Genomic DNA, 26,406 nt, shown 5'->3' with positions numbered 1-26,406 from the left:
TGTTGTCGAGATGAAATTAGATTCCAGGAAAAGTGTGTGTCACAGAGTAAATGCTCAACAAATGATGAACGGATTTATGAATGAATGAATGCTATTTTCATGGCAGTCTTTCTTAAGACCAGTTTTGGGGCCCTGCCTTGTTATGAAATCTGTAAGGAGCCATGATGGCTGGGACAGTCCCGTTTCTTGCAACACCAACCAGCCTGTCTGTGTACCCTCCAAGGACCCATTTTCCTGAAAGGTTTTGGTGAAAAGTTCTTACCACCGGCTGTGGAAAATACCTTTGCTAATCAGTGCAACTGAGTGTAGACACTGGGCACAGGCTTTGTAATTATAGAAAGCTGCCTTCCAATCATAGTTCTGAAATGCTTTCCCTCTGTGTTTCTGGGCAAATTACTAAAGCTGAGCCTCTGTTTGTCCATATGGTACAAGGGAATAATAGTAATTCCCATTCATGGAAGGACTATAGAAGGAAATGTATGAACAGCATTTAGCAGGGTGTCTAGCTCATAGTACATGTTTAAAAATGCTAGCTACTATCATCAGAGAAAATGGTCACTGCTGGTTGGAAACATTTCTTAATCCTTCAAGTAGAATTAGCCCTGCTCTCAGCTCTGGCTCCTCAGTGCCCACTTCTCTCCTAGAACATGAAATAGATGAGAAAAAAGTAACTGCTCCTAAGCCTGTCTCTCTCAACTACTCTACAGCATTATAAGGGCAGGATTTTTCTTGAAATCCCTAGTTACTGGCACAGAGAAAGTGCCAAGTAACTGAAGAATAAAAGCAAGAAGAAATATAACACAATGCCCTTGCTATAGGAATAAATATGGGAGTTTATTGTTGCTCCCAAAGGCATATAGTTTATGCCTTTGCTATAGGAATAAAAATGGGAGATAACCCATTAAGAGGTGAGCTTAGAGAGCAGTTTTTGACTTCTAATCTAAGAAATTTGAAATGGCATATTCCCTGGTTGGGGCAAGAGGGGAAGAGGGAACAGTTCTATAAATTGGCATTTCTACAATCCACTGAAGCCCAGTTGGTCCTGGTTCGCCTCACACAGAGAGATGTAATTTAGCAGAGGCTGACACTGGTCACTGTTCCAAGCTGGGCTAGAGAGGGCCCACTTATTACAAAGCTAAAAAAAGTAAATGAAAATCTTGCCAGAGTGTATACTCCTTTCCATATTTTTTAATAGAGTCACCAAAGGTTAACTCCTGAAGTTCTTATTTGTGCTTCCATGACTAGCTCTCAGTACTTTGTCAGTGGAGCTACATACAAAAGAGTAGATGGAGGAAGGGGGTCTCAGAAACTTCACAAAATTTGTCTGCAGGGTCTTAACTTTAATATTTTTAATAACTCTAGTTTTGGGTATATTAGGAATCATCAATTCTTTTGAGAGAAAAGGGCTGCACTGTCATCACTGATACAAGCTTTAATTATGCAGCCAGAGGAAATAATTCACCTAAGAAACCACTCTAGGCTCTGTGCAGAAGTAAACCAGGTTTTTTGTTTGTTTGTTTGTTTGTTTTAAGGCCCTTGAAGGATCTGGATTATGAATGCAGGTCTGTAATGTAGTTGTCATCAGTGTTCTTTGAATTAGCGTTAACTGATTGCTCCTATCATCTCAATGGCCTCACTTAAAAACTCCTAAGGGAATTTAAACATAACACTTGGAGGGATGGCAAAAAAGCAGCCCTCACTGATGAGATTTAAATTTACAATAGGAACATGGCTGGAGCCCAACTTTCAGGGGCTTGCTGAAGAATGAGTGTTGTGAACACTTTAGTCTAAACACCAAACAAATAGAGAATCCACTGCCCTCTTTGCTCTTTTTACCCCTGGACAACAAGGTGCAGACTGCCTTCCCTTCTTCAAACTTGAAATGTTGCGGAGGCAAAAGGGTGAAATCCGATCGGGGTAAGGCATTTGCTTATGGAACTCTTAAATGTCAAGGCAGGCCTGAATGAATGAGAGCGGCTGCCCTAAAATAGGTTCCCTGCGCTGGTGGCTTGGAGTGGTCATCAGATTTAGCTTAGGGCTTCTCTCGCCAGATCGGACCCTGCGTGGTGGTGACTCCAAAAAGATGGAAGCTGGGAAGGTCACACTCCAAGGCTCACTCACTCATGCCCAGTCTCTACCTCGGAGCGGGGGTCGGGGGGCGGGGAGCGGGGCAAGGTTTGCTACGGGGTACGCCCTGCCAGTTCCTCGGGCAAATGCCTCACGCCCCGACACGCCGTCCCCCAGCCCTTCCCAGCTCGGGCAGAGAGACCCTGGCCCTGGGTCAAGCAGGCGGCAGGGCGCCAGCAGCTCAGCAAGTATTAATAGAGAGGCGCGGGAGCCTCGGACGGCTGAGCTCAGGCAGCGCGAGCGCGTCCCCGTCCGTCCCGAGCGGTGGCTCGGGCCCAGCAGCGGCTGCGCGCACCTGCGGGTCCCCACGGGGGGCGCTGCCTCGGCAACTGCAGCCGCCGCGGCCTGAACGGCAGGAGCCGCGCCCCGGCAGCCCTGCGCGGAGCAGCGATGAGCCTCCTCCCGGACCGCGAGCGCGCCCCGGACGGTAACGACTCGCGAGGTCTGACCTCCCGCTGTCGGTGGATCAGGGGTCCCGGAGGAGGGTTATTTGTTTCCCCGTCAGGCGGCTGGTGTGGGTATTAAGTCCACGTGTTCCTGGAGTTTTTGCCTCCTTTCCTGCTCTTTTGGGTGTTCTTTGAATAAGACAAGTTCACTTTGCTAAAGCTCACAGAACCGCTCTTAAACAGCGGTGGGCACTGGGCGGGTTTTTGAGATCAAGCACAGAACAAGATTCACCGCTAGGTTGCCGCGGATATCTCTAGATGCAGAGGGAGCCCCTTCCCTTTAAGAAATGATCGTGCTTCTACTTGGGAAGTGCCCGGCATCACCCCTACCCCGCGCCCCCCGCCCCGCCTCCACCTGTCTCCTCCACAAACAGGCGTTAAAAGAGGCTACCTCATCTTATAGTGAGTGAGCCCTCGTGTTCTTGGGGGTGGGGGACCCGGAATGTTAGTTGTTCAAAGAAGGCATCATGCATCGTTCAGCAGAGTTCCCCAAACCGACTTTAGAACTCGGGTATCATTTAGTCCGTCTCGTAAATGATGGTTATATGATTCTGCGAGGGAAGAGTCTCAGGTTGCTATGAACGGGTGATGTAATACTCTGAACTTTTTTCCCATAAAAATTCACCTATTCACCTTTTCGCTTGTTTGCTAAAGACTTCAAACTTGACCCCTTAATTGCCTCGGTTTACCCCTGGTTCAGAAGCCCTGCCCTGAAAGGTCCTCATTACTGCTATTTGCTAGTTAGTTATTGACCTTTTAGGAAGAACGTTCCTCCAGGAATAACTCATCTTTGCATCAATAACCCTTTTGGACTGTACTGAACACGGCTTAATGAAGTTGCTTTTTAAGCTGAAACTCTCTGGGGGCTTGGTGAGGCAGGTGCACAGGGCAGGATTCCCTGGAGACCAGTCATGTAAAGGGCGGGGATTTTCACACAGTAATGGGTAAGTCAAGAATCACTGTGCTGCAAGAAACATTTCATTCCTCCCTTTCACAGTCCTAGGCAAAGTTACCAGCATCGCTACCCTGGATCCTCTTTTGAAAATAGTTTTTTAAAGTTGCATTGTTACTGTTATTCTTACAAAACAGAAATAGACTCACAGACTTCAAGAACGAATTTATGGTTGTCTTGGGGAAGAATGGGAGGAAGGGCTAGTGAGGGAGTTTGAGATGGACATATGCACACATTTTTAAAATGAATAACCAACAAGGACCTATTGTATAGCACAGGGAACTTTGCTCAATGTTATGTGGCAGTCTGGATGGGAGGGGAGAATGGGGGAGAAGAGATACCTGTATATGTATGGCGGAGGAGTCCCCTTTCACCTGAAACTTTCACAACATTGTTTGCTAGTCCGCTATACCCCAATACAAAATGAAAGTTTTAAGTTGCATGGTTACTGTTTCAATAACAATAACATAAAAACTGTCACTTTGCTGGAACTTTTTTGTAAAATGATTACTTTCATGTTTCTGAGATCAACACACAGTGCAATCTAAGGAAGATAATTATTTAAAAAACTGGTTGATACTTTAGGCTGATTTTTTTAATTCCTAATAATATAGCAGGTTTCTTTATGTGAGGGATGGACACACAGGATAGTTGTATCTGACTGCCTTAGCCCTGCACGCTTTTGTTTGTTTTGTTTGAAATCTTAATTCCTGTTTTAAAGCCACAAACTCTTTAGACCTCTGATAGAAACTTTTAAAGTATCTAGTCTTCCTAAATTAAGCATAAGTCCTTATAACCAAGCATGTCTGTACCTTGTGAGGACTTCATTGATTGCTATATATGAGTAGTGAAGTGCAGAAGTTAACCTTCAATCTGAATTTCGGAGGATACCAAAAGGCTTTAGGCTGCTGTCAGTCCAGTTATCCTTGAGCAGGTGACAAGGCGATAACATGTCCAATAGCACCTAATTGTGCCAAATGTTTGCTATGACATCTTAAAAGAGGACAGGATATGTATCTGTCAGACTTTGTAAATTTTGAAGTATGTTTGACAAGACTGTGAAAGTGATGTGATGAGTATATTAGATGACACACGTTGTTAAAACAGACTGTCTGGCTGAATATCTGTTACAGACTATACATTATGGAAGAACGTCATAGGGAATTTTATTACAAATAAATAATTCTTACTCTACTCCACATGTTTTGATCCAGTTTATAGTCTGCCCGTAGTACATCCCAGAGAAATTTAGGCTAATTATAACAGATTTGAAGTTCAATTCCAGTAGAAATAAAGAATTCTTTGGACTCAACTCATATTTTTCCTCCGAGAAGGCAATGGCACCCCACTCCAGCACTCTTGCCTGGAAAATCCCATGGACAGAGGAGCCTGGTGGGCCGCAGTCCATGGGGTCGCTAAGAGTCGGAAAGGACTGAGCGACTTCACTTTCACGCATTGGAGAAGGAAATGGCAACCCACTCCAGTGTTCTTACCTGGAGAATCCCAGGGACGGGGGAGCCTGGTGGGCTGCCATCTATGGGGTCGCGCAGAGTCGGACACGACTGAAGTGACTTAGCAGCAGCAGCAGCAGCATATTTTTCCTTCTGGTTTGAAGTTATAAGACAAACCTCCTACGTAATTTTGGCCTGCAAAGTCATAGTTTCTTTCTTATGCAGCTTTTGATTCTTACTTTGATTCTTCACTTTTAAACTGGAAGGAACTTTAAGTTTTAATAATAAGGGGCAGAAACTTTTCCATTGAAAATCTGACTTTTATGGAATGTTGTAAGTCTGGTATATTGGAATAAAAAATTGAAACTGTGATATTCAGGAACAAAATTTCTGTGTAATTTTTTGGCCTCTTGTATATTTCTTTGTTTTCTTTCTCTCTATAAACTTTTCACTTTTTATTTATTCCTTTTGCTCATAATTTAAATGAAACCCACTGCAGGTAAAATTTATGACCCAGTCTCTTATCCCTCCTTTAAGGTATGAAGTGCTCATGTTTATTGAACACTTACCTGCTAGGCTGAACTACAAGCACTAACCTCTCTAAGCCTCACTAGCGAGGAGAACTATTATTGTCTGCTTTTATTATAATTATAAATTTTTAAAAATAAAACTGAGGCTCTGGGAGGGTGACTGTCAGCTGTGAGTGTTCAATCCATTCCCTTAACACCTAACCCAGGGTGTTAGGTCCTCTCCTGCTGGAAAACAATGTTGCATGTCCACAGGTGGAACGCTGGCGAGACCCCTGGAAGGTGGCGCTAAGCTCACTGAAGTGACAGGAGCATTCTTCCCTTTCCTGTTGGGTGGGAAAGATGGAAGGGAAGAGCCTGGGTATTCAGAGAGCTGGCAGTGGCAGCTCCCTCTCTCCCTCTGGCCAGGGTAGGGACCTGTGCTTTGCCCTGGGGGCAGAAGCCCTCTGGTTGCTGGGAATGAAGGACAACTGTCCCTTTCTGAGGCAGAGGCAGCGCCCCACGGGATGCTCTCCAGCCCTTCTCTGGAGCAGATGTGGCAGGGGTCCCGCTGTCTCAGGCTGCCCAAGATGGGTCCACATTACAAGGTGGTACCCTGAGCTCTGCTCAGTATTCTGTAACAACCTAAATGGGAAAAGAATTTGAAAAGAATGGATACACATATATGTATACCTGAACCACTTTGCTAAACCCTTGAAACTAACACAACATTGTTAATCAACTATACCCCAATATAAAATAAAAGTTTTAAAAAGACAGCGCTCTGGGAGCAGGCGACCTGCAGTAGAGCAGAGTTGTTCTCTGTGGGGAACTGTGGGGGCAGAGGAAAGAGAAGGATGCACAGCGAATGCTCGGATGTGTAGTATCTCCCAGTACATGATGAAAACTCTGTATCTCAGTCTCTTCATCTGTAAAATAGGGATAAAGATATCCACTAGTTGAAATTATTGTGAACATTTGCACTGATATACAGAGTGTCTGGCAGGTAGCAGGCTCTCCATAAACTTATTATATTCCAAAAATTGGATATAGAGTTTAATGAGGTAATTAGAATCTGTTAGCAAAGTGCAACTTTCCAGAAAGATAGTTAGTGTGAAATCCATTCAGCTGTACAACACTAACAGGCACAGTGTACCTACTGATGTGGGTAGTCTGCCAGATGTGTGATCAGCCACACACGGGGGGTGTGTGTGTGTGTGTGTGCTTCGGGTGCTGTGTCTTTGCAATTGGAGCTTTCATTTTGTGCAAAGAGTGAGGAGAAGTTAATTTATATATTAAAACAGAAGAATGAGTTAGGAGTCCCAGTGAATCCTGGGAGAGTACTTTTCAGAAACCAGGTTGCTCCTGGAGTTACCCTCACAACTCACTTTGAAAACATTGATTCTTGCTCAGTGATTTTTCTATTGTATTGAGTAATTTTGTAAATTCTGTTTTGTCTACATTGAAACACTTTTCAGAGTTTTTTGTAATTGGTTACATCTCTGTTTCTTACCTAAAGTCCATGAGAGCATGGAACACATCTTTCTATTTACTGAATCCCCAGCATCTAGCTTGGAGGCTTCCCTGGTGGCCCAGATGGTAAAGAATCTACCTGCAATGCAGGAGACCTGGGTTCAATCCCTGGGTCTGGAAGATCCCCTGGAGAAGGAAATGGCAACCCACTCCAGTATTCTTGGCTGAAGAATCCCATGGACAGAGGAGCCTGGCAGGCTAGAGTCCATGGGGTCACAGAGAGTTAGGCATGACTAAGTGACTAACACTTTCACTTTTCACTGTACCTAGCTAAGTGCCTGACATATATTCAACATCTATCTGCTGAGTAAAGAACTGTGTGAGTGAATAAAAAAGTGATGGGTGGTAACAATGTGTGATTCCCGAAATACATCAGTCCTTATTTTTGCATTTAAGCTTGAATTCATACTCACTTTTTCTTCCTCCAGGTTGTTTATAATTGTGAAAATTTGTAAGTGTTTACATGCCAAACAGTAGGGTGTTAAAAACATATAAATATTCCTTTGCTGGATGGCATAAATAAATTATGATAGGCTTTAAAAAGCTATGTGATGGCATTCTGTTTTTGGAAAATCATTACCTGTTGCAAAAGGATCTAGGTGGAAAGGCAACAGAGGATTAATAGAATAAAAAATATTCCTTAATTTTTTTTGCTTGTTTATGTTTTCAATTCTTATGTAATGAACTTGCTTTCTTTTATAAGGAAGAAGCACGATACAAGGACTATGTACCATAAGACAATTGGGAAGTTCGGTTTGACATAAATACACTACCATGTGTAAAATAGACAGCTAGTGGGAAGCTGCTGTTAGCACAGGGGCCTCAGCTCAGTGCTCTGTGCTGACCCAGGGGATGGGATGGGGGCAGGGAGGCTCAAGAGGGAGAGGGTATATGTATACGTATGGGAGTTGGTGATGGACAGGGAGGCCTGGTGTGCTGCAATTCATGGGGTCGCCAAGAGTCAGACACGACTGAGCGACTGAACTGAACTGAACTGATAGCTGATTCACTTTGTTGTACAGCAGAAGCTAATAAAATATTGTAAAGTAATTACACTCTAAGGAAAAAAAATACCATAGACCACTTACACTGCATCACGTAATTCCCTGACACTGGACACTTAGGTTATTTTCTCAACTGACTTTCCAAATGTGTCTGCCCAACTCTTTTTGAACATTTAAATAAGTTTTTACCTTTCAGGGTTACAAAGTAGCATAATTGATTTAAAGAGATGAGCAGTTGAAAAAGAAACTCAAAGTAGGAAAAAGAAAGCAACTTAATGCCAATGACAAAATTTTCGAGCCTGTGGTACTGAATACATTGCTTTGCTGCAAATCATAGTTAACTTTTAGTCTCTCCTGTGCCCTTGGCTTTCCTGCCTTTGTTGTGTAAGGATTGTGGCAGTTCATGAGTACCTAATTAGTCCGTGCTCCCTAGTTGTTTTGTGCTTGTACTTGAGGTGCTTTCATCCTGGCTGCCATTAAGTATCCTTTCTTTGTTTGCAGAGTTAGGTCCAGGAAAAAGAACTTTATAAAGCAGGGAAGGTGGTCTCTTGCCTTTCTTTGGCGGGGGGCGGAAATCACCATTCTTTGGGAATAGAGCTGTGAATAAGTAGTTTTTAACCTTACATATTTTTTCTTTTTAACATTGAGATAGTTGGTATATAACATTATATAAGTTTCAGGTGTACAACTTAGTGATACATAATTTTTAAAGGTTATGCTCCATTTATAGTTAGTATAAAATGTTGACTATACTCCCTGTGTTGTACAATATATGTAAGTCCCCCACATATGAACCTTCAAATTCCAAACTTTCAAAGGTGCAAACCTGCATTCCATCACTCAGACATGAGTGAAGCTGCAGCTCGCCCCTCTGTCTCCCGTTGCTGATGACCCTTCAGCTCTACCATCTCCCACCTCCTCTCCCTCCGCCAGTCAGTAACTCTTCTTGCCTGTTCCCTGGATGCCAGCCCGTGTGCCAGCCACTGTATTGTCCTACTGTACTTTCCAAGGTCCTGTACCTTAAGACTGAAAATGTTTTCTTTATTTTGTGTGTTTTTTTATATATTATTTGTGTGAAAAGTAATATAAACCTATTACAGCACAGTACTACATAGCCATTTGTGTTAGTTGGGGACCTAAATTTGTTGAGTCTAAATTTCTTGGAGTTTTGAACAAATTGGACTTATGAACACACTCTCAGAACAGAACTCATTCATACATAGGGGACTTATTGTGTAGTTGTGGATCATTTATTTTATATATAGTAGATTGTATCTTTAATACCGTCCTCCTATAATCCCACTCCCCGCTTTGCTCTTTCCACTTGTGACCGCTAATTTTTCTCTGTATTTGTGAGTCTATTTTTTGACATATTCACCAGTTTGTTTCGTTTTTTGGATCCCACATGTAAGTTATATTATACAGTGTTTGTTTTTCTCCGTCTGACTTATTTCACTCAACATAATGCCCTCAGTCCATCCGTGTTGTTGCATATGTGCATACTGCAAAATCTCATCCTTTTTCATGGCTTAGTAGTGTTTCATTCTGTGGGTGTGGATTGTATATTATAACATCTTTATCAGTTCATCTGTTGATGGACACTTAGGTTGCCTTCATATTTTTTTAAGTATAAATTCAGATTACACACACTGCTGGAGTATCTATGTTTTTTTTTCCACATCACATGCAAGATCTTAGTTCCCCAATCAGAAATCAAACCCATGCCCCCTGCAGTGGAAGTGAGAAGTCTTAGTCACTGGAGCAAGGAAGTCCCTGCTACTGTATCTTTATTGTAAAGAGTGCTGCTGTGAACATTGGGGTGTGTGTATCTTTTCAAAATAGCGTTTTCCTTATTTTTTTAATATGTATCTGGGAGTGGAGTTTCATTATTTTTGAATGTATACCCAAAACTATATATGGTGCTTCTATTTTTAATTTTTTTAGAAACTGCCTTACTGTTTCCACAGGGGTTGTACCAGTTTACATTCCTAACAACCGCAGAGGAGGTTTCCCTTTTTAAAATACGCTCACCAACATTTGTTTGTGTTCTTTTTGCTTGTAGACATTCTGAGAGGTGTGAGGTGATATCTCATGTGTTTTTTTTTAGTGTTTATTTATTTGGCTGCAGCATGTGGGATCTTCAGTCTTGGTTGTGGCAGGAGGGATCTTTAGTTGCTCTGTGTGAGCTCTTAGTTCCCTGACCAAGGGTTGAACCTGAGCCCCTGCATTCAGAACACAGAGCTTAGCTACTTGTCCACCAGGGAGCTCCCTCACGTGCTTTTAATTTGCATTTCTTTGATGACTGATGATACTGAAGCTTCTGTATATATTCTTTGAAAAAGTGGCTATTTGCATCTTCTGCCCATTCTTTAGATGGGTTGTTTGTTTTTCTGATGTTGAGTTGTAGGAACCGTTTATATATTTTGGATAATAACCCCTTATTGGGCATATCACTTGCAAATATTTTATTCCATTCAGTTAGGTGTCTTTTTGTTTTGTTGATGGTTTCCTTTGCTATGCAAAAGCTGTTAAGTTTAATTAGGTCTCATTTGTTTGTTTTCCCTTTTATGTCCTTTGCTTTAGGAGATAGAGCCAAAAGATACTGTTACAATATATGTCAAAGACTGTTCCTCCCATATTTTCTTCTAGTTTTATGGTTTCTGGTCTTATATTTAGCTCTTTTATCCATTTTGAGTTTATTTTTTGTATATAGTGTTAGAGAATATTCCAATTTCATTATTTTACATGTAGCTGTCCAGTTTTACCAAAACTACTTATTGAAGAGACTGTCCCATTGTAAATTCTTTCCTCTTTTGTCATGGATTAATGACACAATGGCAGAGAAGGCAATGGCAACCCACTCCGGTACTCTTGCCTGGAAAATCCCAGGAGGAGCCTGGTAGGCTGCAGTCGACGGGGTCGCTAAGAGTCAGATAGGACTGAGCGACTTCACTTTCACTTTTCACTTTCATGCCTTGGAGAAGGAAATGGCAACCCACTCCAGTGTTCTTGTCTGGAGAATCCCAGAGATGGGGGAGCCTGGTGGGCTGCCATCTACAGGGTCACACAGAGTCGGACACAACTGAAGTGACTTAGCAGCAGTAGCAGCCGCAACACAGGATGGTGTGATCCCTCACCTACAGCCAGACATCCTGGAATGTGAAGTCAAGTGGGCCTTAGGAAGCATCACTACGAACAAAGCTAGTGGATATGATGGAATTCCAGTTGAGCTATTTCAAATCCTAAAAGATGATGCTGTGAAAGTGCTGTACTCAATATGCCAGCAAATTTGGAAAACTCAGCAGTGGCCACAGGACTGGAAAAGGTCTGTTTTTATTTCAGTCCTAAAGAAATGCAATGCCAAAGATGTTCAAACTACTGCACAGTTGCACTCATCTCACATGCTAGCAAAGTAATGCTCAAAATTCTCCAAGCCAGGCTTCAACAGTTTGTGAACCGAGAACTTCCAAATGTTCAAGCTGGATTTAGAAAAGGCAGAGGAACCAGAGATCAAATTGCCAACATCTGCTAGATCATAGAAAAAGCAAGAGAATTCCATGAAAACATCTGCTTCATGGATTATGCTAAAGCCTTTGACTCTGTGGGTCACAACAAACCGTGGAAAATTTTTAAAGAGATGGGAATACCAGACCACCTGACCTGCCTCCTGAGAAATCTGCATGCAGATTAAGAAGCAACAGTTAAAAACGAACATGGAACATTGGACTGGTTCTAAATTGGAAAAGGAGTATGTCAAGGCTATAGATTGTCACCCTGCTTATTTAACTTATATGCAGAGTACATCATGAGAAACGCTGGGCTGGAAGAAGCTCAAGCTGGAATCAAGATTGCAGGGGAAAATATCAATAACCTCAGATATGCAAATAATACCACCCTTATGGCAGAAAGTGAAGAAGAACTAAAGAGCCTCTTGATGAAAGTGAAAGAGGAGAGTGAAAAAGTTGGCTTAAATCTCAACATTCAGAAAACTAAGATCATGGCATCTGGTCCCATCACTTCATGGCAAATAGATGGGGAAACAATGGAAACAGTGATAGACTTTATTTTCTTGGGCTCCCAAATCACTGCAGATAGTGACTACAGGCATGAAATTAAAAGATGCTTGCTCCTTGAAAGAACAGCTATGACAAACCTAGGCAGCATATTAAAAGCAGAGATGTTACTTTGCCGACAAAGATCCATATAGTCAAAGCTGTGGTTTTCCAGTAGTCATATATGGATGTGACAGTTGGACCATAAAGAAAGTTGAGCGACAAAGAATTGATGCTTTTGAACTATGGTGTTGGAGAAGACTCTTGAAAGGCCCTTGGACAGTAAAGAGACCTAATCTGTCAATCCTAAAGGAAATCAATCCTGAATATTCGTCAGTTGGACTGATGCTGAAGCTGAATACATTGGCCACCTGATGCGAAGAATTGACTCATTGGAAAAGACCCTGATGCTGAGAAAGACTGAAGGCAGGAGAGGAAGGGGACGACAGGATATGATGGTTGGAAGGCATCAGTGACTTGATGGACATGAGTTTGAGCAAGTTCTGGGAGTTGGTGAAGGACAGGCAAGCCTGGCATGCTGCAGTCCATGGGGTCACAATGAGTCAGTCAGGCCTGAGTGAGTGAACTGAACTGAACTGACCCTAACTTTTGCATTTCATAATTTAATCAACCAAATATGCATTCCTAGACCTAATAATTTAGTCCTATTTTAAAAATTACGATAGGTCTTTTAATTTATAGATTTACTATCCTGACCTTTTCTATTCAAATAATTTATCTGTTGAAGAACTTGGGCCATTTGCTCTACATAATTCTCTGCAATCTGGATTTTACTGCTTTTGTGCTAATGATTTAACATTTTTTTTGAAGCTTGCCTTCTTTGAACTCTGGCTTGTGCCTTCCTAGCCCTTCCTCTTTCTCAGTCCTTTTGGCTAAATTACACTTTTTAGTCTGATCCTTAAATTCTAGAGACAACCATGAAATCATCTTATCTATTATGTTTTTTATTATAATATTAGGCAATAAAGCATTTAATTAAGTTTCTCCTATTCAGCTCCTCAATTCTTTCATGAATTTCATTAAACATTATAATGAGTTGGCTGAAAAATGATGCTATCATTTACTAATTATTTCAAATAGTACTAACTTGGGTGTATTATGGGGCAGTTTTTATAAACTCTTGTACACTGTTGTTGAGATTGTAAAATGGTATCACTGCTATGAAAAGCAGTATGGAGGTTTCTTTAAAAATGAAACGTGAAACCACCATATAAGTACTAGTAAAGGGAGCCTGGCAGGCTACTGTCCACGGGGTTGCAAGAGTCAGACACGACTTAGCGAGTAAACCACAAAACCACCACAGTTCCACTTCTGAGTAAACATCCCAAATAATTGAAAACAGAGTCTTAAAGAGATGCCCATGTTTACAGCAGCAGTATTCATAATAGCCAAACAGGAGGAAGAAAACCAAATGTGCACCAATGGATAGGTGGATATATTAAATATGGTATATGCACTCAATGGAATATTATTTGGCCTTAAAAATGATAGATGTACTGTTATGTGCTCCAGCAGGTATGAACCCCAAGGACATTATGGTAAGTGAAAGAAGCTGGACACAAACAGACAAGTACTGTGTAATCCCACTTATATAAAGCTGGGAAGAGAATGCTCGTTATCAGGAGCAGGGGGAATAGAGGGAGTGGAAAGTGTTTAATGGGTCTAGAGTTTCAGTTTTGCAAGGTAACAATTATGGAGATCTGTTTCATAACAAAGTGAATTTACTTAACATAGTGAACTGTATTGTTAAAATGGTTAAGGCAGTAAATTTTATGCTATGTGTATGTTTTTTTTTATCACAATAAAAATGGAATACCCAATTTAAAAACAAGCAAAAATGCTTTTAAGGATAGAAAAATTCATGAACTAATTTAAGAACTCACTTACCTCTGTGAACGGTTTAACCCTTGTGTGTCTGATGTTGCCATTAGGAGCACTGAATGCTATCACGTTCTCAGGAGTTGGGAGGTGTCCATCTGTTTCTTTGTCTCTCCGTTGAATGATGTCAGATCGCTTCTCTTGAGTTCTTTTCTCTTGGATCCTGTTGCTGTTTCCCTCCTCATGGCGTTTTCCATGAGCATCAGCTTTTTTTCTTTCTCCTAATTCTAGTAGCATTTTAAATCACCATTTGCTGCACTTAACTCCAGCTCATTGTTTTTAACAAGTTTGGCAGTTACCTCATCTTGCTTCTTTTAGCTTACAAAACGTTGAAATTGTCCAGGATACAAGGTAGTTTGCCTCTGAATGAGGTGCAAAGAGGACTATGAGTAAAGTTTATAAATACCTGTTACACTGACATTGTTCTATATATTTATTTTGCATTCCTAGTGTTCTTAGGTGCTTCTGGATGGTGGATGTTGCTAGATAAGAAGCTTCTATATAGAGTATTTCTCTATTTGGCAAACTATTTTTGTGTAAACACATGCATGAATAATTATAGTTCATACTTATAGTTTGAAGAAACTGATAACATTGCTCAATAGATAACATATGTAAACAGAATTGGCATGTAAGTCTCGGTTTAAGGGGAAATTATAGCTTTACTCACTGTTCTGCACTGGGAGTGTGACTGACTTCTAGCCCTTAGGGCAATTCCTGCATGCTCTTGCCTTACTCGCTCTGTTTACACTACTCCCATCAGCTGTCCAACTGATGCTGAAAACTTGGCTTCTGTGCACTAGTACTGAAATTGAATCTCAGAGTCAGAGTTCTGGGTGAAGTAGAAAAGAATTGCTTTATTGCTTTGCCAAAGGGGAGACACAGAGGGCTTCCGTTCGTGACAACTGTATCCCAGCCCTGTGGGTATTTGGTGAGAAGTTGTATAGCAATGACACAAGGGTGATGTAGCTGATAAGATTAAGGTGCGCACAGAGTCTGCTCTCCTTTAATCTAGCCTCAGGTGGTCTTCTCTGGAATGAAAAATGCTTGTATCTTTCATTTGTTGAGAGTTTATTTCTATAAACCAAATTATCAGTGCTTCCCTGGTGGCTCAGACAGTAAAGTGTCTGCCTGCAATGTGGGAGACCCAGAAGATTCTCTGGAGAAGGAAATGGCAACCCATGCTGGTACTCTTGCCTGGAAAATTCCATGGATGGCGGAAGTTGGTAGGCTACAGTCCATGGGGTCGCAAAGAGTCAACACGAGTGACTTTCTTTCTTTCTTTTAGTTCTATAAAGAGCTTACACATATCTTGTTATGTGTATACCGTGAGGCAAACCAGGACCATACCCCAAGGCTACACTATTGTTTCTTGATCATTTCTCGCTTGTCTCCGCATCCCCTCCCTTCCCTGATTAACAACTGTTAGCTCTGTCCTTTGTAACTTAGGGAAGGTCACGGAAACTGGAGTCTGTTCCCAAACAAGGCACAAAGGGAGACCTAGAAAGGTTTCTGTGCCCAGGAACCCCAGAGGGCCCTTTGGTCTCACTACTAAGAGATCTGTAGTATAGCTTCCCGGAGGCTGGCAACTGTGCTTCACTCTGTTTCACATTGCTCATGACTCTGTAAGAGCTCTCTTCAGGTATGATTTATATATTACAAAATTCTCCTGTTTGTGCAATTCAATTCATTTTTAGTAAATGTACAGAGTTTTTTCCCAGGTGGCTCAGTGGTGAAGAATCTGCCTGCCATTGCAGGAGACACAGGTTTGATCCCTGGGTTGGGAAGATCCCCTGGAAAAGGAAATGGCAACCTGCTCCAGTATTCTTGCTGGAAAATTCCATGGACAGAGAAGCCTGGCAATTATGAAGACTGTGGTGGTGGTGGTTTAGTTCGACTCTTGCAACCCCATGGACTGTAGCCCACCAGGCTTCTCTGTCCATGGGATTCTCCAGGCAAGAATACTGGAACGGGTTGCCATTTCCTTCTCCAGCGGATCTTCCTGACCCAGGGATCGATTCTGTGTCTCCTGCATTGCAGGTGGTCTTCTGCATTGCAGGCAGATTCTTTACTGCTGAGCCACTGGGAATTCCCTGTTATGTAGATATTGTGGTCAAAGTAAGTGTTTCAAAGCAAAACACTAGTTTTGCAAGACAGACTACTGCCTTCAGATAGGACTTTCTAAATTTTTTTATTTACCTTTGAGCATGTCCTGCTGCACCTAGAAAACAAACTCATGGAGTTTTGTCCATAGCACAGAGAAGGTTCCCTCGTCCACCTTTAATGGTTAGCCGTAACTTCAGTTCAGTCGCTCAGTCATATCTGACTCTGCGACCCCATGGACTGCAGCACACCAGGCTTCCCTGTCCATCACCAACTCCCGGAGCTTGCTCAAACTCATGTCCATCAAGTTGGTGATGCCATCCCACCATCTCATCCTCTGTCATTCCCTTCTCCTCCTGCCTTCAATATGTCCCAAAAGCTAAGGTCAAAAAAGAGAATGTTTAGTGTGAAAAATATCAATGAAAGGGAATTCCCTGGCAGTCCAGTGGTTAAAACTCCTCACTTCCAGTGCTTCCAGTGCAGGGGGTGTGGGTTCAATCCTTGACTGGGAAACTTGGATCCCTCATGCCAAGTGGGGTGGCAAAAAAATTAAATAAATAAAAAATAAAACCCACTGGGAATTTTGAAAATGTCAATGAAAAGTCTCCACTTCAGACATAAAAACATAATGGAGACAGAAAAAGTAATTGGGGCAAGACAGACCAGGACTGAAAGATTTATCTCCATTTCTCATTGCTTGAGATCAAAGCCAAGGAGTCATGAGGAGCAGTAGCCCATTTACCTGCTAATTTAATGGAAAGTGGCTTCCCTGGTGGCTCAGAGGGTAAAGCTCTGCCTGCATTGCAGGAGACCTGGGTTTGAATCCCTGGGTCAGGAAGATCCCCTGGAGAAGGAAATGGCAACCCACTCCAGTACTCTTGCCTGGAAAATCCCATGGACAGAGAAGCCTGGTAGACTACAGTCCATGGGATCGCAAAGAGTCAGACACAACTGAGCGACTTCACTTTCTTTCTTTCACTTTCATTAATAGAAAGTGAAAGTGAGAGTCTCTCAGTTGTGTCTGACCTTTTGCGATGCCATGGACTATACAGTCCATGGAATTCTCCAGGCCAGAATACTGGAGTGGGCAGCTTTTCCCTTCTCCAGGGGATCTCTTCCCAACCCAGGGATCGAACCCAGGTCTCCCGCATTGCAGGCAGACGCTTTAACCTCTAAAGGCTTGGAGACAGGGGAGTGGGAATCTGAGCGATCAAGCATCTTTACTGAACATTGTAAAAATGGAGCATTGCCTAAATAGACTGTTTATCATCGCTGACCAAATTTTAACCAGATTGGATTAAGTAATGGAAATTTTGTCACCTCTTTCCATCAGTGGAGATTCATGAGGTGATAACATCAATTAGAGACCAAAGTAAAGATACAAGCAGACTTTGTTTTATTATACTTTGCTTGTTTGCACTTCCCAGATACTGTTTTTTACAACTGAAGATTTGGGGCAACCTTGTGTTGAGCAAGTTTGTTGGCAACATTTTTCCAACAGCATTTGCTCACATCATGTCTCTGTGTCACATTTTGGTAACTCTCACAATATTTCAAGTTTTCCTGTTATTGTTATTATATGTTGTAAGGTCACTCCCTGTACAATGTCATGAACCTCCGTCCATAGTTCATCAGGCACTCTATCAGATCTAGTTCCTTAAATCGATTTCTCACATCCACTATATAATCATAAGGGATTTGATTTAGGTCATACCTGAATGGTCTAGTGGTTTTCCCTACTTTCTTCAATTTAAGTCTGAATTTGGTGATAAGGAGTTCATGATCTGAGCCACAGTCAGCTCCTGGTCTCATTTTTGCTGACTGTATAGAGCTTCTCAATCTTTGGCTGCAAAGAATATAATCAATCTGATTTTGGTGTTGACCATCTGGTGATGTCCATGTATAGAGTCTTCTCTTGTGTTGTTGGAAGAGGGTGTTTGCTATGACCAGTGCATTCTCTTGGGAAAACTCTATTAGCCTTTGCCCTGCTTCAGAATTCTGTACTCCAAGGCCAAATTTGCCTGTTATTCCAGGTGTTTCTTGATTTCCTACTTTTGCATTCCAGTCCCCTATAATGAAAAGGACATCTCTTTTAAGTGTTAGTTCTAAAAGGTCTTGTAGGTCTTCACAGAACCATTCAACTTGAGCTTCTTCAGCGTTACTGGTTGGGGCATAGACTTGGATTACTGTGATATTGAATGGTTTGCCTTGGAAATGAACAGAGACCATTCTGTCATTTTTAAGACTGCATCCAAGTACTGCATTTCAGACTCTTTTGTTGACCACGATGGCTACTCCATTTCTTCTAAGGGACTTCTGATGAACTATGGACGGAGGTCTGTGACATTGTACAGGAGACAGGGATCAAGACCATCCCCATGGAAAAGAAATGCAAACAAGCAAAATGGCTGTCTAAGGAGGCCTTACAAATAGCTGTGAAAAGAAGAGAAGCGATAAGCAAAGGAGAAAAGGAAAGATACAAGCATCTGAATGCAGAGTTCCAAAAATAGCAAGAAGAGATAAGAAAGCCTTCCTCAGCGATCAATGCAAAGAAATAGAGGAAAACAACAGAATGGGAAAGACTAGAGATCTCTTCAAGAAAATTAGAGATACCAAGGGAACATTGCATGCAAAGATAGGCTCTAATAAAGGATAGAAACAGTATGGACCTAACAGAAGCAGAAGATTTTAAGAAAAGGTGGCAAGAATACGCACAAGAACTGTACAAAAAAGATCTTCATGACCAAGATAATCACGATGGTGTGATCACTGACCTAGAGCCAGACATCCTGGAATGTGAAGTCAAGTGGGCCTTAGAAAGCATCACTATGAACAAAGCTAGTGGAGGTGATGGAATTCCAGTGGAGCTATTTCAAATCCTGAAAGATGATGCTGTCAAAGTGCTGCACTCAATATGCCAGCAAATTTGGAAAACTCAGCAGTGGCCACAGGACTGGAAAAGATCCGTTTTCATTCCAATCCCAAAGAAAGGCAATGCCAAAGAATGCTCAAACTACCACACAATTGCACTCATCTCACATGCTAGTAAAGTAATGCTCAAAATTCTCCAAGCCAAGCTTCAGCAGTACATGAACTGTGAACTTCCAGATGTTAAGCTGGTTTTAGAAAAGGCAGAGGAACCAGAGATCAAATTGTCAACATCCAATGGATCACCAAAAAAGCAAGAGAGTTCCAGAAAAACATCTATTTCTGCTTTATTGACTATGCCAAAGCTTTTGACTGTGTGGATCACAATAAACTGTGGAAAATTCTTCAAGAGATGGGAATACCAGAGCACCTGACCTGCCTCTTGAGAAACCTATATGCAGGTCAGGAAGCAACAGTTAGAACTGGACATGGAACAATAGAGTGGTTCCAAATCAGGAAAAGGAGTAGGTCAAGGCTGTATATTGTCACGCTGCTTATTTAACTTCTATGCAGAGTACATCATGAGAAACACTGGGCTGGAAGAAGCACAAGCTGGAATCAAGATTTCCAGGAGAAATATCAATAACCTCAGATATGCAGATGACACCACCCTTATGGCAGAAAGTGAAGAGGAACTAAAAAGCCTCTTGATGAAAGTGAAATAGGAGAGTGAAAAAGTTGGCTTAAAGCTCAACATTCAGAAAAACTAAGATTATTGCATCTCCTCCCATCACTTCATGGCAAATAGATGGGGAAACAGTGGAAATAGTGTCAGACTTTATTTTTGGGGGCTCCAAAATCACTGCAGATAGTGATTGCAGCCATGAAATGAAAAGATGCTTACTCCTTGGAAGGAAAGTTATGACCAACCTAGATAGCATATTAAAAAGCAGAGACATCACTTTGCCAATCAAGGCTATGGTTTTTCCACTGGTCATGTATGGATGTGAGAGTTGGACTGTGAAGAAAGCTGAGCACCGAAGAACTGATGCTTTTGAACTGTGGTGTTGGAGAAGACTCTTGAGAGTCCCTTGGACTACAAGGAGATCCAACCAGTCCATCCTAAAGGAGACCAGTCCTGGGCATTCATTGGAAGGACTGCTGCTGAAGCTGAAACTCCAATACTTTGTCAACCTCACGCAGAGAGTTGACTCATTGGAAAAGACCCTGATGCTGGGAGGGATTGGAGGCAGGAGGAGAAGGGGACGACAGAGGATGAGATGGTTGGATGCCATCACTGACTCGATGGACATGAGTTTGGGTAAACTCTAGGAGTTGGTGATGGACAGGGAGGCCTGATGTGCTGCGATTCAAGGGGTTGCAAAGAGTCAGACACGACTGAGTGACTGAACTGAACTGAACTGAACTGGAGGTGACCTATGTTTAATGGCCTTTGACATTACTTTTGTAATTGTGTTTTGGCACCAGGAACCATGCCCATATAAGACAGCAGATTTAATCAATAAATGTGGCAGTTCTGACAGCTCCATCAACCAGCCATTCCCCATCTTTCTCCCTATCCTCAGGCCTTCCTATTCCCCAAGACAGCAGTGTTGACATTAGACTGTTAATAACCCTACAATGGCCTCTAAGTGTTCAAGTGAGAGGAAGAGTCCCAAGTCTTTCACTTTAAATCAAAAGCTAAAAATGATCAAGCTTAGTGAGGAAAACACGCATCATGATAGGTCAAAAGCTAGGCCTCTTACACCAAACAGCCAAGTTCTGAATGCAAAGGCAATGTTCTTGAAGGAAATTAAAAATGCTCTTCAGTGAACAAGAAAGAGAAACAGCCTTTGTGCTGATGTGGAGAAGATGTGAACGGTCTGAAAAGAAAATCTGGCCAGACACAACGTTCCTTTAAGCCAATACCTAATCCAGAGCCAGGTCCTAATTCTCCTCAATTCTCAGAAGGCTGAGAGAGGTGAGGAGGCTGCAGAAGAAAAGTCTGAAGCCAGCAGAGGCTGGTTCATGAGATTGAAGGGAAGGAGCCGTCTCCTTAACATCAAAGTGCAAGGTGAAACAGCAGATGCTGGTATAGAAGCTGCTGTAACTTACCCAGAAGGTCTCCATAAGATAAATAATAAGTGGCTATGCTAAACAATAGATTTTCAATGTAGATGAAACAGCCTTCTATTAGAAGAACTTTCATGACTAGAGAGAAGTCAATGCCTGGATTCAAGCCTTCAAAGGATAGGCTGATTTCTCTTGTTAGGGGCTAATGCAGCTAACTCAGTGAGTTTAAGTTGAAATCAATGCTTATTCACCATTTTGAAAGTCCTAAGGTCCTTAAGACTTATGCTAAATCTATGCTGCCTGTGCTCTGTAAATGCAACAACAAAGCCTGCATGAGACCACATCTGGTGCCAACATGGTTTACTGAATAGTTTAAACTTACTGTTGATCTACTGCTCAGAAAAAAAAAAAAAGATTCCTTTCCAAATATTTACTGCTTGTTGACAAGGCACCTGGACACTCAAGAGTGCTGATGGAGATGTATTAATACAAAGAGGTTAATACTGTTTTAATGCTTGGTAAATAATTTAACGCCTATTCTGTAGCCCATGGGTCATTTTAACCTTCAAGTTTTATTATTTAAGAAATACATTTAGTAAGGCTATAGCTGGCATAGATAATGACTCCTCTGATAAATCTGGGGAAAGTCAATTTTAAAAAAACCCTCTGGAAAGGATTCGCCACTTCAGATGCCATGAAGAATATTCGTGTGTCATAGAAAGAGGGCAAAATAGCAACAGAACTTTGAAAGAAGCTGATTCCAACTCTCATGGATGACTTTGAGGGGTTCAAGCCTTCAGTGGAGGAAGTAACTGCAGATGTGGTGGAAGTACCAAGAGAACTAGAATTAGAAGTGGGACCTGAAGATGAAACTTAATTTTTGCATTCACATGATAAAATTTGCACTGCAAGATCAAACCAGCCACTCATAAAGGAAATCAATCCTGAATATTCATTGGAAGGACTGATGCTGAAGCTGAAGCCCCAGTACTTTGGCTACCTGATGTGAAGAACTGACTCATTAGAACAGACCTTGATGCTGGGTAAGATTGAAGGCAGGAGGAGAAGGGGACAACAGAGAATGAGATGGTTGGATGGCATCACCAACTCAATGGACATGAGTTTGAGCAAGCTTTGGGAGATGATGAAGGACAGGGAAACCTCTGCAGTCCACGGAGTTGCAAAGAGTTGGACGTGACTGAGTGATTGAACAGCAATGATAAAACCTGGACAGATAAGAAGTTGTTTTTTATGGATGAGGGAAGAAAGTGATATCTTGAGATGGAGTCTACTGTTGGTAAAGATGCTGTGAAGCTTGTGTAAATAACAAAGGATTTAGAGTAAATTTAGTTGGGGGTTTGAGAGGCTTGACTCAGGTTTTGAAAGAAGTTCTCCTGAGGGTCAAATGCTATCAAATAACATTGCATGCTGCTGAGAAATTGTTTGTGAAAGGAAGAGTCAATGAATGTAGCACGCTTCATTGTTGTCTCAAGAAATTGCCACAGTCACCCCAGCCTTCAGCAATCACCACCCTGATCGGTCAGCAGCCATCAACGTCAAGGCCAGCAAAAAGATTATGACTCACTGAAGGCTGGTTAGCATTTTTTTAGCAATAAAGTATTTTTTTAGTTAAGCTATATGTATTTTTTTAGAGATAATGCTGTTGAATACTTACTAGCCTACAGTAGAGGGTAAACATGATTTTTGCACATACTGGAAAACCAAATAATTCACATAACTTGCTTTGATATTTCTTTTATTGTGGTGATCTAGAACTGAACCAGCAATATCTCCAAAGTATGCCAGTACTGAGTTTTTCTCAGTATACCTGAGTGTCGTAAATGTCACTGTGCCACAGACACCCTTGAAACTAAATCGGCTGCTTCAGCCACTGCCCTTGACATCAGCGCTGTTTGCGGGGAGTACAGTTGCCAAAGATAAATGAGTGTGAAGCTGAGTCTCGGGTCTGCTGATGAAGAATCCCATGGCAAGAGGCTTAGTATTTAAGTTTTCCACTTTTTAAAGACGGAAAAGCAATGGCAGTCAAATGACTTTCAGTCATATTGTAATTTGAAGCTGAAGTGTTCCATCATACACTCGTGCCTACGAACTCAAAGCAAAACAGTATAGAGACGCTTGTGAGATAAAACAGACTCTCCATCAGTTCCTTTCTTGAACCACAACCATGGAGGTCCTGAAACATTATAGGAATTCACAGTTTCACAGATCATTGGTGAGGACTGCTTTTAGAAATGCTGGAATGTGCTTTATATTAATTATGTGAATAAGAATTTAATTTTAGAAAGGGCTTTAGCTATAGAGTTATTGACTATTATTAACTGTTACTAATACCTGTTATTAACTGTGGCCTGGTGTCTCAGACGGTAAAGCATCTGCCTGCAGTGCAGAAGACCTGGGTTCGACCCCTGGGTCGGGAAGATCCCCTAGAGAAGGAAATGGCAACCCACTCCAGTACTCTTGCCTGGAAAATCCCATGGACGGAGGAGCCTGGTAGGGTACAGTCCACGAGATCGCAGAGTCAGACACAACTGAGAAACTTCTCTCATCTATCGACTATCAGAGTGGCAAGGCATCTTGTGGCCCACCATTTAACTGAAGGTATCATTTAACCATGGGGCTTCCCTGGTGGCTCAGTGGTAAAGAATCTACCTGCCAATGCAGGAGACATGGGTTCCATCCCTGGGTCAGAATGATCCCCTGGAGAAGGAAATGGCAACCCACTCCAGTATTCTTGCTGGGAAATTCCATGGACAGAGGAGCCTGATGGGCTCCATGGGGTGGCAAAGAGTTGGACTGAGTGACTAAACACCAGTCACTTAACCAGAGAAGTTAAAGTCCTATTTCGCAGCCACAGAAACTAGGTAGGGCTAGAGTTGGGTCTGGAACCCCGGCCCCATCCCAAATTCCAGAGTGTTCTTTCTGTGCATAAGCAATCAACCCTGCAAAATACTGATGAAATCAGGGTTAGATTTATGTTTCTTCCCACCAGCATCTGCCATGTCCTGGTGCAGCACTAAGAATTTCAGCATCCAGGAGCTTCTATATTGCGGCGCAGCCATTTAAATTACTTGATATCAGAGGGCTGTTGTTAAATATTAAAATCTCTTTTGGTGATTTAGCTGTAGCATTGACAAATCTTAAATTTTCACACTCCAATTTTTGCCTCTTAAATACATGGCTAAATCCTCCCTTTGTTTAAGTGCCTTAGCTGAGAAGACGGTTCCCCATTCAGCACTCTGGATTCTGTGTTGATTGACCTTCTAATACTTTGTATCAACTTACAAAATCAATAGAGCCTTAGTTGATATTTTATGACATATCTGTTCTTTCAGATCCTATATGGGCCCAAAAAATACACGCGAGGAATGTATTTTCCTCATATGCATTTTCCTCGTGGTATGTTCTGCTGTGCCATTGACTCAGTTTTATTTCAGTACCTAATTTGTGTGAAGCAGTGATAGAGGAGAAAGAAAATCTATGAAAAATTGAATTTCCTAATATTCATCCATGGTCTTATTTTTCAAGTTGATGGCACAACAAAAGAGAACTTTAGAAAGTAATGGTGGAACATACATATGATGACAGTTTTGCCCAGAAGTGTTCAATACATATGTCAGCTTAGCATTAATTGTTCTTTTATTGTTTGACCCGTGTTAATCCACCCTCCCTGGCGAGAGTGGCTGCATGGTTTAGTGAAAAGAGAAGAGACATTGCAATCAATCATAGTTTAAATATCAGCTCTGCTATTTACTATGCCAGCTGCGTGACCTCCATAAATTTAATTAACCTCTTGGTTTCTCATTTGCATATTTGTAGAGTTGGGTATGATACTTGCCTTATAAGATGTTATGAAGATCCATGCAGAGACATGTAGTATGAATACCTGTTACAGTGTTTGTCTGGTCCACAGGCATTCAAAAAACAGCAGTCATTTGTTTTGATTTGGATTTTCCAGAAGCAGTCCATGAGTTGAGGATTGGAGCGTAAATAGTGTCTTTGGAAGGTGGTCCCAGGGAGATCAACAGAGAACTGTTATAAAGCGAGTTATCGCTGCGGGTAACTACAGTTTACTTCTGCTGGGTAACTAGAGTGTTGGTGAAGAGTATGCACCCCAGAGTTATCCCATATGAAGGGCAGGAGAACTGGATGTCTGCCTGTTCATTTCTATCAGTTGTTGGTTGAGGGATGCTGGTATGGGTATTAATTTTTCAGAGCTTTGGGTTTGCCATGTGAGCAGACAGTGTAGAAAGGTCCTAGGCAAAGGATGAATGTGCTAGCACTTGGAAATCTTGTAGGTTTTCCTTGGATGAGACACACCTGAAGAACCACATTACCAGACTTTTGTTAACTGTGATTATGTTTTCTGACTGAGGACCTTCTGTTTTCCTAGATTCCTATCCCATAGTGGGTAGAAGTCACCTCATACCAGCTCATGATGGTGTTAAATATTCAAAAATATTGTAAGCCAATTTGTAAACTATTGGTCCCTTGAAATTAGCTTGATGGAAGTCTTTGTACTGTAGAAACAGGCACATGCTTTGAAGCAGGACCTTTTTCTCCCTTAGATAATTTAAAGTTTCCCTGGGGACTCAGAGGGGCTTCCTTGATAGCTCAGCTGGTAAAGAATCACCTGCAATGCAGAAGACCTGGGTTCGATTCCTGGGTTGGGAAGATCCCCTGGAGAAGGGAAAGGCTACCCACCCTAGCATTCTGCCCTGGAGAAGTCCATGGACTGTATTGTCCACGGGGTCAAAAAGAGTCGGACACAACTGAGCGACCAACACTTTCACTTTAGTGACTCAGATGATATCTGCCATGCAGGAAGATCTGAGCTCGATCCCTGGCTTGGAAGATCCCCTTAAGAAGGGAAAGGCTACCCACTCCAGTATTCTTGCCTGGAGAATCCCATGGACAGAGAAGGCTGGTGGGCTACAGTCCGTGGCGTCACAGAGTCAGACACAATTGAGCAACTAACACAACAACAATTTTAGCAGCACTCCATTGTCCCCCAGCCTTTTCTCCCAGGAGATGCAGAATGGGAATTAAAAAGAGCTGAGGTCACACCTGAGTCTGACATCTTTCAGCTGTGAAGCCACGTTCTAACTGCTCTGAGCCTCAATGTCTTTGTCTGCAAAATGGGCGTGTCTATAACTTACACAGCTGTGATGAAGATTAAATGCAGTAACATGCTGTCTGTAAGACACACTATAGAACAAGGGCTTCATTATTGAAATTAAGCCTTACACCAATGTGGGGGGAGCTAGGAAAGGAAAATTCCACAGGAGGAGTTAGGAATCAGAGAAGAGTCACTAACCAGCTTCCCAAAGCACCGTTGAGAATGGATAGGTTAGAGTTCGCGGGACCCGTGAAT

General features: G+C 42.0%; 1 protein-coding gene across 2 annotated transcripts in view; it reads left to right on the top strand.

Moving 5' to 3' along the window:
• The first annotated feature begins 2,355 nt into the window (after window positions 1-2,355).
• GADL1 (glutamate decarboxylase like 1) overlaps window positions 2,356-26,406 on the top strand; it is a 194,450-nt gene continuing 170,399 nt past the window's right edge. The window contains exon 1 of one of the 2 annotated variants that reach the window (XM_070359089.1): window positions 2,356-2,554. In XM_070359089.1, coding sequence (XP_070215190.1) covers window positions 2,518-2,554 — 37 coding nt within the window. In that variant the 5' untranslated portion in view covers window positions 2,356-2,517. Of the gene's footprint in view, window positions 2,570-26,406 lie in introns of both variants that reach the window. The other variant, XM_070359088.1, reaches the window with a different exon arrangement.

Source organism: Bos mutus, chromosome 22, assembly GCF_027580195.1.
Source record: "Bos mutus isolate GX-2022 chromosome 22, NWIPB_WYAK_1.1, whole genome shotgun sequence".
In the NCBI taxonomy this organism is placed as follows: Eukaryota; Metazoa; Chordata; class Mammalia; order Artiodactyla; family Bovidae; genus Bos; species Bos mutus.
This window is presented reverse-complemented; position numbering and strand designations above follow the sequence as displayed.